General features: G+C 57.9%; 1 protein-coding gene across 1 annotated transcript in view; it reads left to right on the top strand.

Moving 5' to 3' along the window:
• Positions 1 to 14271, top strand: part of LOC112925305 (uncharacterized) — a 25594-nt gene extending 11323 nt beyond the window's left edge. Inside the window, exons 3-12 of the mRNA XM_072757286.1 lie at positions 1186 to 1257; positions 2566 to 2637; positions 4461 to 4542; positions 4645 to 4678; positions 5627 to 5706; positions 5784 to 5852; positions 6334 to 6394; positions 10465 to 10560; positions 12361 to 12436; positions 13922 to 14271. Coding sequence (XP_072613387.1) covers positions 1186 to 1257; positions 2566 to 2637; positions 4461 to 4542; positions 4645 to 4678; positions 5627 to 5706; positions 5784 to 5852; positions 6334 to 6394; positions 10465 to 10560; positions 12361 to 12436; positions 13922 to 13943 — 664 coding nt within the window. The 3' untranslated portion in view covers positions 13944 to 14271. The remainder of the gene's footprint in view (positions 1 to 1185; positions 1258 to 2565; positions 2638 to 4460; positions 4543 to 4644; positions 4679 to 5626; positions 5707 to 5783; positions 5853 to 6333; positions 6395 to 10464; positions 10561 to 12360; positions 12437 to 13921) is intronic.

Below are 14271 nucleotides of genomic sequence, written 5' to 3'. Positions count from 1 at the left end.
CTTGTCACGTTACTCTTGACCATTTGAATATCTTTTTCAGAAAAATGTCTCTTCAGGCTTTTTACCTACTATTGGATTTTTACCCCTGCACATATTTAAAATAATTGTTTTGTCTTTTTCTAATAAGCGTGTTGCCTGGGTTCTTCAGGGATGGTTTCTGTAAATTTATATAATTCCTGTAAATGAGCAGTGTTTTCCTATTTCTTTGTATGTTTTGTGATTTTTTTTGTTGTTGTTGTAGATAATTGGGTTGTGAATTATTATGTAACTCCATAAATCAGAAGTCCACATTTGTTTGAAGGCATTTTTGGTTTTGTTTGTTACTATATAAGTGTATAGCAATCCATTTGTTTTGAGACTTTTCCAAACTACTTTTATAAAGAATATTCCTTGTTGGGTGTGATCACTGGATTGTCTTCCATTCTGCTTAACTTCTGCTAATATTTAGACAGAGATTTCCTTGAATACCAGGAGATGAAACAAACATAAATCCACCACAAAAATTTTTTTAAAAAGAAAGATAAAACACAGAGATTGACCACCTCACCCAAGTTTTGAAGAATGATTCTGTGCATAAAGGAACTAAAGTGGAAGCCAATAGGAATGAGAAGCTGAAAGTAGGGACAGAAGGGAGCTGTGACTTTCCTTGCTAGTTGAAGCATGATGACACCAGAACAGGACTATCCTGGGCCTGTTCCAGCCCCTCCCGTGGTAGTGGGGCTCGAAAAGGTTTTCTGTATCCAGAGTGGCTCAGCTTTGCAGGCTGATGGGGAAGAAGAAAATAAAATAGTCTGAGTAACACATCTCTGTGGCTGAGGACAGGGTTCCCACTAATGTGTTGGTAAGTGAGGGGCCAAGAGAATAATGTATCAGAATCACTGGGGACTTTTCCATTCTCCTTCCTTCCCTGCCTAGAAGCCCCAGCTAACATGACCAACCATCCGAGTCTCACCAGAAGTCCCTCATCCTCAAAAATGGTCTGTGTGGTCATCCTCCCCACTGCTTACACTGATGATAGTCACTGCCAAGGTGACCCAGCAAGGTTGCTGAGAGTGTGTGGCAGACATCAGCTATGTGGGCTGGGGATGAGCTTGCTAAAAGGACTGTGGGAGGTAGGGAGGCAGAAATACTGCCCCCCTGATGGAGGCACGTAATCCTTCTGATCAATGTCATTTTGGTTTTCAGGTCAGAAACTGCAAAAGACTCCTGGAAGGACATTTACACCTTTGTGGAGAAAATGGTGAAGAAGTACCCAAAGTAGGCTTGTGTTTTCCTCTGCCAGGCAGAGTATACAGTTCTTTGGCTTGGTGGGCATGGGCACCCCTTGGGTCAGGAGCACAGATCCCAGGGCAGTGTCTTGAAACAGGAAAGAAGATCAGATCACAGTCTTCCATTGGGTCAGGGCAACTTTGGCTCCTGCCTGAGAGTCAGGCCATAATGCTGGGGATATGGTCTGCCCTTGAGGACTTCACAGATTAGGAAACAGGAAAACCAGTAAGAAAAACAAAGGATTTGTATGACAAGCTTAAAAAAAAAAAAAAAAAAGGAAGAATTTTAATTCAAGGATGGCTGCCAGGAAGATGAGGCAAATTAAGCTTTGACAGATGGAAAGACAGGGTAATAGGAACCATCAGGGAGACTTCTTATGGAGCGAGTGGTCTGTTTGGCTGAAGAGTAGGATTAACCCAGGGAATTGCTGGGAGATGAGACTGGACAGTTCAGCTTCGGGCAAAGGCCATGTTGACCCCATAGTACCTGGCCACAAGGCTCAGATTTCCTGCTGTGAGCAAAAAGGAGCTACAGATGATCTTGAGCAGGGAACAGACTTGATCAAGATGGTGCTCCAAGGAAAAATATCTGATAATAGTAGTAAAATGTCTTGGAACAAAAGGCTAGAGCAGTAGGGAGCTGAGGTAGAGGCCTACAGTAGCATTTTATCTAAGAGGTAATGAGACCAAAAGACAGAGGCCAAGAGCAAAAAAGGGAGGGATGTACATGAATGGCTGTCAAACAAGAATAATCTCTTGGAGATGAGAGAAAGGTAAGAAAGGTACAGAGCAGGGAAAAGGATGAAGGTCCAAAGAATTTTATAGTACAAAAGAGGCCACTTGTAAGACCCTCATGCAGGAGTGTAGTACTAAACGAGTAGCACTAAACAGTAAATCAGAGGGTGAAGTACTAAATGAGTCTACCTCCTTGTGCATGTAGCATGCATGAGCCTTATCTGTATGCCTATGTATGTTTTTGTGTCTGTTGTGTGACTTTTGGGTGTTGTGAGTATAAAGATGGAACAGGATGCTATTCTGGTGCTCTGCCTTGAAGGCCGCACAACTAACAGGCATCTGAATCTTGCACCAAATTTAGGAGAACTTCTGGGATTTGGAGAATGGGCCACAGAGGAGAAGAACTGTGAAAAAAAAGAAAAAAAAAAGAACTGTGGAGGGATGCATAGAAATGGGCATAGATGCCCTGCCTGGTTGCATTGAACCCGTTTTTATTGAACTTCTTTGGTTTCATTTGGAGCCTGTTTCAGTGGCTTCTCACAAGCAAATGCTTCCTCCCCAGCCCAAAACTGAGGGTGTCTTTCATCACCTACTCCACAGAGGGCCGCGCGCTCGTGAAACTCACCTCAGACAAGTAAGTTCTTATTTGATCCTGGAGGGCCAGGCCTTGGGGAAAGCCAGGAAACTAAGAGGTTCCCTGGGAAGCCCACTGGAGGGCAGGCTAGGCAGGTCTGGACTCCCCTCATTGTGCACCCTGACCCCCAGCTCCAGTTCACCAGCCCTCTCTGCCCCGTGGCTGCACTAACAAGGCCAACCCTGCACAGCCAGACAATCTCCACTCCTGTAAGGCTTCTTCTGCATCTATCCCGAGTCCCTTCTATCTGCACACTTCCTTGTTCATAGAACAGACTGGCTGTGAGGGCTCCCTGGAAAGTGTAGGGCACTCATGAAGATTCCTTATGAACACCAATCCATGTTGGACACCTGCTCTCCTGATTTATTTTCTGCCCTGGGACAGTGGGGGATAACAGGGACATAGAATCATAACCAAGGAGGAAGGGATGAATGCCTTTGAAGTGTTAATGGTCTAGCTGAAAGGGATCTTGCTTCCTTCCTTGGTGGGTCTGAGACAGGAGAGCCCATGACTGGGTCCTGAACACCAAGGTGGGATAGGGTGCTGGAGAAAGGCATGATATACCCACATCCACAGGGTCCATGGTGGACACAACAGTTTGCCCAAAAGCCTGCAGGTGAGAAGGTATGGAGTCTCTGAGTACCAAGGAGGTTAGATTTTCAAGAGCACACATTACTAGACCCCAAATCAGAGGGTGAAGTCCTAAATGAGGTTGAGCACCCTTAGGGCTGGATGTGGCCATCCTTGCAGCCCAGCACCCCTTTCAGCACCATGGAGAGAAGCCAGGAGCAGCAGCAGTAGCGATGTCAGTGCACGGAGACAGCACAGTCGGACTCCAGGACACGCGGGGTAGGGGCTGGGTGCCAGGCTCTAGTGGAGGTGTGCATCTGTGCCTGTGTGTGATTTGTGTCCAGGCCAGAGAGACTTGAGTGAGTCTGCAGTGGCAGGAAACAAGTCCGCTGGGAGGGAGACTGGCAGGTGGCAGAGAGCTGCAAGGCTGCCAGGCAGGGGGCTCTAGGGGAGGAACTGCTTCCTGGGGAGGGGGAGACCTCTGCCTTCTCCAAGGAGGGGGGCTCGGGGCCCAGATGTGAGAAGCTGTGGGGGGGGGGCTCAGAAAAGGCCTCCCAGTCCTCTCTGGAGAGTGAACATAATGACCTCCTCCACAAGTGAGGACTCAGGAGTGGCAGTGGTGCCCGGAGAGTGGAAAGCATGTGAAATTGGGGATGGGGCAGGATGTACAGCTGGGAAGAGAGCTCATGGTCAGATCAGAGCCCTGAAAGCTGCCAGCTCCTGAGAAACCCACAGGATCTTGACTCGAGTGAGGCTCAGCCTGGGATTGGGCCTTCCCAGATGTGCCCCACTGCCTAGTTGTTCAGGAGGCCTGTGGCCGATGTCCCAAATGGGCCCTGGCATGCGGAGAGCATCCGGGGGGGGGGGGGGGGGGCGGGGACAGTGTTACCTGATACAAGTGTGACTCGGGAGGGTCTGCAGAACGTGGGACCAGAGCTGGGTCTTTGCTTGGTGCTGTCTCAGCCCTTTCTACTGAGAGAGAGAGTAGGCTGGGAAGAGGGCTTGGTTCTGGATGCCAGAGAAGCCAGACAGCACAGGGGCTAGGAAGCCCCCAGGGCTGCTGGCAGGAGGGTGACAACAGGGCAGAGATGGAGTGGCCCCAGGGATGAGATGGGTATTAAAGAGGAAGAGGGACCACTGGGGACAAGGAGCCTGGAGCCCCTTCCATGGGGCCCCAGTGGCTCCAGGACAGCTTGGGGCTGCTTTTAATATCACCCAAAATTATACCTCAAGCCCTTTTCTGATTTTTTCAGAAATAAAATCCGCGATGGTCTTGCTGAGCTCCAGAACATAGTGCCTACGGGAGCCACACACATGCAGGAAGGATTCATAAAGGTACCAGGTCCCGGGGTCTGAGGGCCTGTGCTTCGTGGCGTCCTTACAGCATTCCTGGGTCCTCTCACTGGCCTCCCCCAACGCCGCTTTGTTTCCTTGCAGGTAAACGAGCAGATCGAAGAGGTAAACTCTGGAGGTGAGCTGCCTGGTGACTTCACTGTGGGCAGGTGCGGGGACAGAGCCAGGCCCAGGCCAGCGAGGTCTGAGGCGGCCCTCATGGGCCCCTTCCTGGCACTGAGCCACGGAGCAGGGTGCTGTCCTCTCTGGGCCCCGGCTTTCTCCTCTGTGCAGCAAGGATGGAAACCCCCCACCCCCCCCCAGAACGCCCTGGGACTGGGCACGTACCTCCTCAGTTCTTGGTAACCGTGAGGTGCGTGACCTACCCTTGGCTGCCTCGCCAAGAAAGGAAGAGCTGGGGAACCTGGAGCAGACAAAATTCCAGTTTTTGAAAAAAAGTGCTGGGTTTCCCTCTTGCTGCCCACACTATGTGATCACATCTCTGGCCCTGGTCCCTTTTCCCTTCAGTCCCTTCCCTTTGGCACACGTCGTCCCATGACTGTGTCTCCAACACTGGACGAGGCCGCGCTCTGCCCAGAACCGTGTTCATCTGGACTGTGGGGTGGCAGCCCTTGCCAGGAAAGGAGGACCTGGTGGGGAAAGGTGGGGAAAGGAGTGGACCCCTGGGCCTGCAGACCCGGCAGGACTTCCCGCAGGTGCTGCCCCAAGCCGGAGCCGGAGCCAGGGCCGGGCTTCCCACTGCACTGCGGGCATCTGGTACAGTCGAGTCTGGCTGTCTGTCCCTTTGCTCACCTGAGAGGCTGACGCCTGTCCAGGGACATGGCTGGGGTCACCGTGCGGGCCACGGTTGCACGTCTTGTCAGGCGCCGGTTCAGGAGGCAGGGCCAGGGAAGGGCTGAGTGTTGCCCCGGGTCACGCAAGTCCTGGCTGCAGCCTCCTGACCCTCCGGGCGTCCTGCTGGCGGGCTCCTGGGGCGGCCTCTGGGCTACAGGACTGGGGGGCGGGGCAGCCTGTGGGGTCGCCCCGGGGGCCTCGCTGATCAGGATGCCCCCTGCCGCCTCTGCAGGCCCAAGTACTTCCAACCTGATTATTACTGTGACCACGGCTCCGATACCATCCACGTCACTACCAATGATTAATTTCGAAGTGAGTCCAGCCCATAATTACTAGCATTTCACTGCATGTACTCGGGTATTTTATAGTGAAAGCCTTATTTCTCTCAGGTCAACAAGGCTGTGAGGATGAAGAGCACACTGTATTTTGTGGCTTACAAGGACTATAAGAAAGAGGAGGTAATTTGGAGCAGGTAACCAGGTGCCCCCTGTAAGCCTAGATGAGAAAAGCTCTCAACGGCATTATTCCCAGGGTTGCCCGATGATGCTAACCCGCCCCTGTTGGCTACAGATAGCCACTCTGGAAATGAATAACACACTTTTAAGGCCTACACAGCAGAGGTGCAGGTGGAAGGGATTTCCAACTTTCCTAAGGGTGGGGGCTGGCCCTCGGAATCTAACACCGCATGAGACGAGAACCTGTCTGTTGGGATGTGGATTTCTTACTTACCCTCTGGCTGTGGCCCACCTCACCTCGTCTCCTTTGTAGCTGAGGAATATTGTTCAGACACCATCTCAAGTGTACGAGGCAGAGCGGTTCCTGTCTCTGAACCGCATGCTTAACTCAGTGAGCGCAGGCTCAGTATGAGAAGGAGGGGAGGGCGGCTCCTTTCACACCACCCCCTCCCTGTCTCTGACCTGCCACCCTTCTCTTCTCCAGCTCGTGGGAAATTCCTGTACAAAAGTTACAAGTGAGACGACTTACTTCGTGTGTTTAAAAGGTAAGAGAGTCAGTGTTAGAGACAGAATGACGTGGTGCGTGTGCATGTGCTCGTGTGCCCACCTGGGGACTTGCCCTGTATTTTTATTCTTCGGTTCTTGATATTTTCCAAGCCTTTTGTGAAGGAATTTCCAAGCCTACAGCAAAGCAGAAGCAAGTGTACAGCGGACACCCCTGACCCACTACCTGGATTGTGCAGCTAATATTTACTATCTGACCAGGTTTTTTGTCATTGATGTGTCCAGGGCACTAGCTCTCTCTCTCATTCCACCTCTCTCCATCAGTCCATCCTTAATTTTGTTTCGTTTCAAAGTAGATTATAGGTATCAGTGCACTTCACCACACCCTTCATCTGTGTATTTGAACTAGGGACCAATGTATATTGAGTTATTTTTCCAAAATATGACAAAAGTAAGTGTATCATTTCATGAGTTCTGTCAAAGTAGAGCCCACGTGTGTGACTCCAACCCCCATGAAAACACAGACTGTTACAGTGGCTTCCAAAAAATCAACACTAAAGCATCATTCAACATGTTTTTCTCCTGCCACCTGAAGGCAGAAGTCCTGATTGTCCCTCCATAGGCTAGTTCGCTGTGTAAAACCACGTCTTTAACGGGCTCCTGTGGGATGAGCATTGTGTTTGGTTGATGCATTGGATTCAGTGGCTGGGAGAGTCCTCCCCCTGGGCGTGTGCGGGGTGTGCTTGGGCTTTCTCCCTCCCTGAGGCCGGAAGTCGCTGGCACCCAGTCCCTCCTTGTCCTGCAGGGGACTGGCCCCGAGCGAGGGTGTCAAGCAGCCCAGCAGCAGGGCCCATCCGGGGCGGCACCTAGGAGGACACGGGGCAGAGGAGGCTCTCCTCTGAGATCCAGTGGGCAGGTCCCGAGGGCGGCGGGGGACCCTAGGGGTGGAGCGGGTGCAGGCTGTGAGGGCAGGAGGAACCTGCAGGGGGGACGCAGGCCCCGCTGTGGGGTCGGGGACACCCCTGCAGCCAGTGTGCTCAGCTGCTGTCCCTCCACTGCCCCGTGAGGAGGCTCCCCGAGGCGCAGCCCTGCTGCGGACCACAGATCCTCCCAGAGGCAGTGATGACGGATGTGCACGCAGCTGTCCCAGCCTGCTTCTCAGGGCTGTCCGTCCATGAACGGGATTGTGAGGGACGCACCCTCCTGCGGCTGTTGCACACGTTCCGTCATGCAGATGGAGCTCACGTCCTTCATCCGCGTCTCTGCTTGGTGTCCCGACTGTCTCCCACCTGTGGCTATGGCAGGCGGCAAACACCCTGTGGCTCAGGCTCTGAGGACAGGGCCGAGCAGCCCCCGGGTCCACCCAGGGCGGTCACTCCCCTCGGGGCCCTCGTCGGGGGCCTGGTGGGCAGGTTGCCGTCCCCACTGCTCCGCTGCCTGCGGCCTCCTCGGGGAACTGCGCGCCTCTGCAGCTCCTCTCCCCAGGCGCCTCCTCCCCCAAGAGAAAGCTCTCATCCTGGGGGGTCAGCCTCCCTGCCGGGGCCACGGGCCCTCGAGCCACCGAGCAGTGCAGCAGCCCCGGGGGATCCGGCTCCCACGGGCCGTGAGGGTCCGTCCTGGGCTTCGCTGTCTTCCTGGGCCCATTCCTAGTGGAGAACTGGGGAGGCTGCGGGGGCAGGAGCAGCCCCCACGCAGAGGGAATCCCTTGACCACCGCATCCCTTCTGCTCAAAATCTGGAACCTCACCCTGCCTTCCTTCCGTGCACCGAGTCTTCCCAGTGACAGGACCCCGTGAAAGCGGCACTGCCTGGGCACAGATGGCGCGGCTGCAGAGCTGGGGTGACGACTGTGCAGGGCCCCAAGGGCCGCGGGTCACACACCGTAGGAAGGAGGCACCCGGGCAGACGGTGGGCAGGGTGCGAGCTCCCCGAGGGGCACAGGCCCTGGGTGTCCCAGGCCGTCGGCAGCCCTGCCCTCAGCGGCCACCCCCCACCTCCCCCGTCACATGCTGCCACAAGCTGCCACAAGCACACTGGCCCACCTTCCCCAGGAGGCTGCCAGTAGCCAGGTCCCCTCAGGGCACTGTGGCTCAGGACTCCCTGGCTGTGGAGCTGAGGACCCTGTCGGGGATCAGAGGGGGCTCCTCCCTAAAGAGCTTCGGGGGAGCAGCTCATACCTGGAACAGGGGCACGGGGGGCGCAGGTGGGAGCTGCACTGGGCCCCCGAGATCCTGCCCAGAGTGCAGGGGAAGCCACCTGCCCTCTCTTGGCCTCGGCTCCGTCCCCGTAACTGGGCGAGTGACGCCGAGCTCGTGGGACCTGGAAGATGAAGGGAAGTGGACGTGGGCCCACGGGAGATGCTCAGCTACTGGGTGGTGCAGTTTGGGCTGCACGCCGTGGTCCACGCCTCAGGCTGGCACGGAGCTGCCCACGTCTGCTCCCTCGTGCCCGCTCGCTGGGCGGGAAGCCTCTGCCCTGTTTCCTGCTCTGGAGCCCGGCGTCCCCACACGCCACCGCCCAATTTCCCCTCTCTGCCCACGTCTAAGCACACGGGGTGTGAGCGTGCCTGTTGGCCTTGCAGGGAGAGAACGTGCCGGAATGCAGCTTGTAAATGAGGCTTCTGTGGGCCGGAGGCAGCAGGCGTGCCCAGGTGGCCTAGCTGGGCGGGCCAGAGGGTTCACAGGGGACAAACCCAGGTGCTCCGTGGCCTGACAGGGCCTGTGTCGCGGGGCAGGGGCCTGATGGGTGAGCAGTGAGCATGCAGCCTGGCACCGTCAGGCTCAGAGCAGCGGCGCGGTGTGGGCTCCGCGTGGGGGACAGGACGTGTCCCTGAGGGACATCCAGCCCAGCCTGCACGGCCGGTTCCCTCAGTGGCCGTTGGGGGCCAGCTGGCACCATGAGCAGGGCGCAGGACGGCTGTGTCACAGCAGACCCCGTGTGATGGGCTGCGGGGAGGGGGCTGCCTAAGGGGGGCGCTGGCCCCCAGGGAGCCCCCAGGCTGAAGCCAAACAACACAGACCCTGGGATGGCAGGTGTTCCCGTGGTCCCAGAAGCCGCTACTCTGGGTCCTTAGGACACGTACACAGACTGCAACGTTCACCCCTGAGCTTGGAATGGGGGGGAAGGCCTGAAGTCCGGGCAGCAGGCAGACAACTCGGAACCCCGCCCTGGTCCACAGGCGGCACAAAGCCCGGAGGCGGGCAGCCCTGCAAGGCCCTGCTGCTGTGCGGCCTTGAGAGTCACTGAGCGAGGGTGGAGTGAACCGCGGGGACGTACTGGGCTGGCTGGGAGCGGCGGCTGAGGTGGGGGCTGACTGCCCAGGGCTCCCCGGAAACCCCTCCGTCACCTGCTGGCTCTGGGCCAGGCCCTAAGCGGCCCTGTCTGGCCTCCCTGCTGTTGGCTTCAGCCCCAGGGGCTGCTGGCGACCCCAGTATGTCGTGTGTCCATGTGGAGGGGAAGCACTTTCCTAACCCTGGGTGGGGGGGGTGAGGGTCCTTGCAGCCTGGGGGGCGGGGGACAGGGGAAGCGTAATCCTCGGCAGACTTCCAGAACCGCGGCAGAGACAGGACTTCTCTGTCCCCAGGGGATTCCTCTGGGGGGTCCTGGGCTCCTTGCCTCCCTGCCCTGGGGTCTCCAGCCTGCCAGGCAGAGAGGGAGACAGGAAAAGGAGGAAACCCCAGGCATCAGAAAGCCATTTAGGCACCAGGTCCGGAGAGCTGCTCAGGCCTGGGACAGGGCTGTCTGCAGCCCCGAGGTCCTGGTTCTTCTCTCGTTCCTGTGGGAGACCCCACGGAGCACCCTGCCTGCACCCCTCAGGAAGTCTGTGGGCACTGGGCAGAGAAGCGCAGGGCTGGCATGCCCCTAGGTAGGAGATAAAGCGGAGATGGAGACGCGGAGCCTCCTGAGAGCGCAGGGCCCTGAGCACTCAGTGGACCCTCAGGGACAGCGGGAGAGGATCGGGACCCGCAGCGTCCCTCACGTTGGTTTGACAGGGTTGCTTCTTCATTTGAAGTCCCTGGGGATGGGGCTTGGGGTGACCTGCTATTCCTGCAGACCGAGGGAAGGCAACCTCAGCCCTGTGTCACACGTACCCTTGAATGTTGCCTTTTCAGAAGACTACCGTGTTCGGTACAGAATACCCAGTTCCTATCAAAGCAGGAAGGATGAAATTCTTTGCAGATATAAGTTGAAAGACAACAGTGTCTATGGTAAGCAGCCCCCTTGGTGCCTCCACGTGACACCTGCCCCCTCCCCTGGGGCTGCCTCCCCCCGGGCTGCCCTTCCCCAGCCACCAGGCCTCCGGAGCCCTACTGTTCCCTCACTGTGGACATGGTGAGCATAGGGCTGTGTGCGCAGTGCCAGGGCCCCCTGCTGGGAACCTGGCCACCTGGACCCGAAGCTGGGCGGTCCTCAGCCCCCAGCAGCACCACAGCCTCCTGGAGCAGGGCTTCACCCCTGCCAGGGGGCTCTGACTGCCACCTGTGCCCCAGAGCTGCGTGCCCCTCCTGCCTGAGCAGTAAGGACCCCAGGCCCGGGGCTCCCTTGGGGCCAGGTGCACGGGGCTTCCCAGGAGGGTCTGCACGGTCCCAGGGTTGAGAGAGGGCGCCAGCTGCCAGGCCCTGGCCCCGGGATCCTGGCACAGGCCCATGTCCCGGGGTGACTTCCACCACATGGGGATCCTGCTCTCGGCCGTCTTTTCTCTCCTGTGACATGGGGCCTGGGTGGCATTGAGTGACCTGAGCCACATGGCCTATGTGAGCAGGCAACTGGGAGCCGCTCCCCACGGGTGCCCCGCGTGCTGGCCGGGTGGCCTGAGGAAGCCACGAGCGGCAGGCAGATGTAGCCTCCCCAGAGGCGGGGCTGGGGCCCCTGTGTGTGCTGCCCAGCTCCCCCAGTTAGCCCCCCCCGCGGCCGTTGGACCCCAGTACATGGTGTTCAGGGCCCTCTGGTCAAGGCAGAGCTGCCTGCGGCCAGCACATCATTGCAGGTCAACGTCTTCGTGGGGTCGGCCTCCCCTTCCCCTCTCAGGGCCTACCAGGGCTTCTTGCTGTGGCAGCACTTGTCACTCTGCGATTCTTTTGTTCTTGCTTATGTCTCGGTCCCTCTCCCTCCAGGCCCTCCCAGGCGAGGTCCTTGGGAGTGGCCCTTGGCTGTCCTTTCCCTTCCAACCGGAGCACTTCCCCAGGCCTGGTGTGCAGGGGGCGGGGAAGGCAGGAAGAGAGCCGGTGTGTGCGGGAGAGTGAGCTCTGCTCCCAGGAGCTGGCAGGAGGGGAGGAGGGGGACGGCTGCACCCCCTGAGAGTGTTCCCTCCTGATTCTCTTTTAGAAAAAAAACCCTACCGTATAATTCAAAACAATATATTTTGCCCAAGACACGAATTTCAGAAGGATGGAGAGTAAGTGCCCAAGGTTGTGAACAGATGAGCAATTTTTTATTTTCTTTTTACCATCCTGAGATGTACAGAACGTGGGTGCTGAGGTCAGCATGTGTCTATTTGTGGGAGGGCCCTGGCAGGCGCAGCTTCTGCCGGAGGTGTTTCCCCAGAGGTGATCAGAGATTCCCTATGACCCAGATGTTCCTAAGGAGGATAGAATTTGGGAGAAGGTGCCCCAGGGCTGTACCTTTGCTCCAGGCAGCCTTTCAAAGATAAACAGCATACTCTATAAATAGAGAAGCGGCAGGATGGGGACACCAAGCCGCCCTTCCTGGGCACTTGGCCCATGACAGTGAAGACCTCTGACCCCATCAGCGCTCCTCATGCCTGCTCAGCCTTCACCTAGAGGTTGACCTTGCAATGCATAGGTTCAGCCCCCCGAGCCAGGCCGTGTGCTCCCTGGTGGCCCCAATACCTGTGGATCAAACTCATTATACTGGGAAGAACTGTGGCTCTAGTTTTAGCCACGTACAAGGGTAATGTACTGAGAAGAACTGTGGCTCTAGTTTAAGCCATGTACAAGGGTAACTCGCCTATCCAGGTGAGTTCACCACCTGACCTTTCTGTATCTTAGGGCGCTCCAGAGTGATTACAGCCTGGACAATGGCAAGACCTATGAAAGCAATCTCAAGATCACTGCGATTTTCTGTGTGAGTGCCCTGGTGGGGCTCAGCCTCCCTCCTGGGCTGTTCAGAGGGCCACGCTGCAGGAGCACACACCCAGGGAGTCAGCAGGGCTCACGACCCAGGACCTGGGGGAGTGGTTGGTGCAGGCCGCCCAGGGCCCTCAGCGCTTTGTCAGCAAGCTGTCCCCACACACAGGCTGGAGCTGCACTGGAGCGCCCCACAAGAGCTCCCCACGCACACCCCCTGTGTAGGCCCTGCAGACACTCTGTGAACCAAGGGTCCTGGGGGCACAGGAAGGGGACGGTCAGAGCTCCGAGCAGACTCTAGAGGTGGTGCTGAGGCTGTGACACCTGCTTGCCCCCCGGCCACCTGCCCTGGCCCAGGCTAGTGCCGGGGAGCTCGGGGCCCCACCCTACATCCCGGCTGGGCGCTGTGTGTGAGGGGCCGAGTCCAGGACCTGGGGGACACTGGGGCACTGCAGGCCCAGGCCCCAGGCAGAGGTCTGTGGGGGGGCCAGCCGTGGGCCTGTGCAGCCCGGGTGTGTTTCCAGGGTGTGTGGGCAGCTGCTGACGGCCCCGAGCCCAGGCCTGTGTGGGGCACCCCCGGTCGTTTGGCAGAGGGCCTCAGCCTCCCCGCCTCTGCGGCTTTCTCATGCTCCTCGGCTGTCCCTCTGAGCCACCTGTCCTGATCTCTGAAGGCCCCTGCTGTCCTGCCGCGGGGGGCAGTCCCAGGACTGCGTGGAGGGCCGGGGGCTCTGCTCAGGGACAGGCCCATGGAAAGGAAGGTGCCGCTCCAGGTGCCCGCTCCTCGGAGCGGCAGGTCATGTGGGCACGGGGGTAGGGCAGCGGGACGTGGGCGACAGCATCAGTGGGGAAGACCGTGCCTGGGAGGAGGGGCAGCCGTGCCCTATTGCCACCACAAAGCGTCCAGTGCCGGCCCGGGAGGGTCCCGGCAGCGCCAACAGGCCCCTGACCGAGTCTGCATGGTGCCCGCACCTGCCCCTCAGAGACACCCCCCCCCCCCCCCGCCGGATTCCGCCCTTGGCAGGCACATGCCCGGGGGACTCAGGAGGAGCCACAGTTCCCCGCAGCCCCACGGGCCCGACCCTGCCTCCCCTCAGCCACCCCATCCCCAGGGCTCAGATGTGCTCCCCACTCGCTCCCTGGACCTGGGAAAGCAGACCACTTGGCTCAGGGCAGGGCCACGCCGCCGTCAGCTGAGGCACACGGGGAGGACTGGCCTTGTCACAGCACAGGGGCCCTGATCCCTTGTCGGGCTGCGGGGCCCAGTCTCTGAGCAGGGCTAGTGGGGCCATCTGTGGCTCAGGGCTGCCAGGGTGCCTCAGGGTCCAGCCCAGCCTCCTGGTGCTCTGTGCTCTCTGCAGGTGGGGAAACCTGAGGCCACTGGGGCAGGCAGGCGGGGAGGCCTGGCATGGAGTCCCTGGGGACACACTCGGGAGGAGGCCACTCCTGCCCACCCTCGTCTCTGACATGTGAGCTTTTGTTACAGGATGATCCGTTACAAGATGTAGACAACCAGCCAGACCACGGTGCTCACAGTTGTCACAGCAGAGACTACAGTAACCACCGCAGAGACCCCGCGGACTACCACGGACCCCCTGACCACCATGCGGACCACCTCAGTTGTCAAACAGGAGAGCACGGCGAACACAGACATCCTTCCACATCACTTGGGGCCCGCAGGCATCAGACCAAAAACCACACCGAAGGCCATTGTAACCACAGTGCCCATGGTTGTCGCAGAGGAGCTTACCCTTGACAATTCTGTCGTATATGCACTGGTGATCCTAACCTTGGGTGTGATCGTTCTGGTACTCTGCTGCTTCTACTGCTGCCTGA

The sequence above is a fragment of the Vulpes vulpes genome, chromosome 4 (genome assembly GCF_048418805.1).
Source record: "Vulpes vulpes isolate BD-2025 chromosome 4, VulVul3, whole genome shotgun sequence".
Classification (NCBI taxonomy): Eukaryota; Metazoa; Chordata; class Mammalia; order Carnivora; family Canidae; genus Vulpes; species Vulpes vulpes.
Note: the sequence above shows the minus strand (reverse complement) of the source record. Positions and strands in the feature narration are given on the sequence as shown.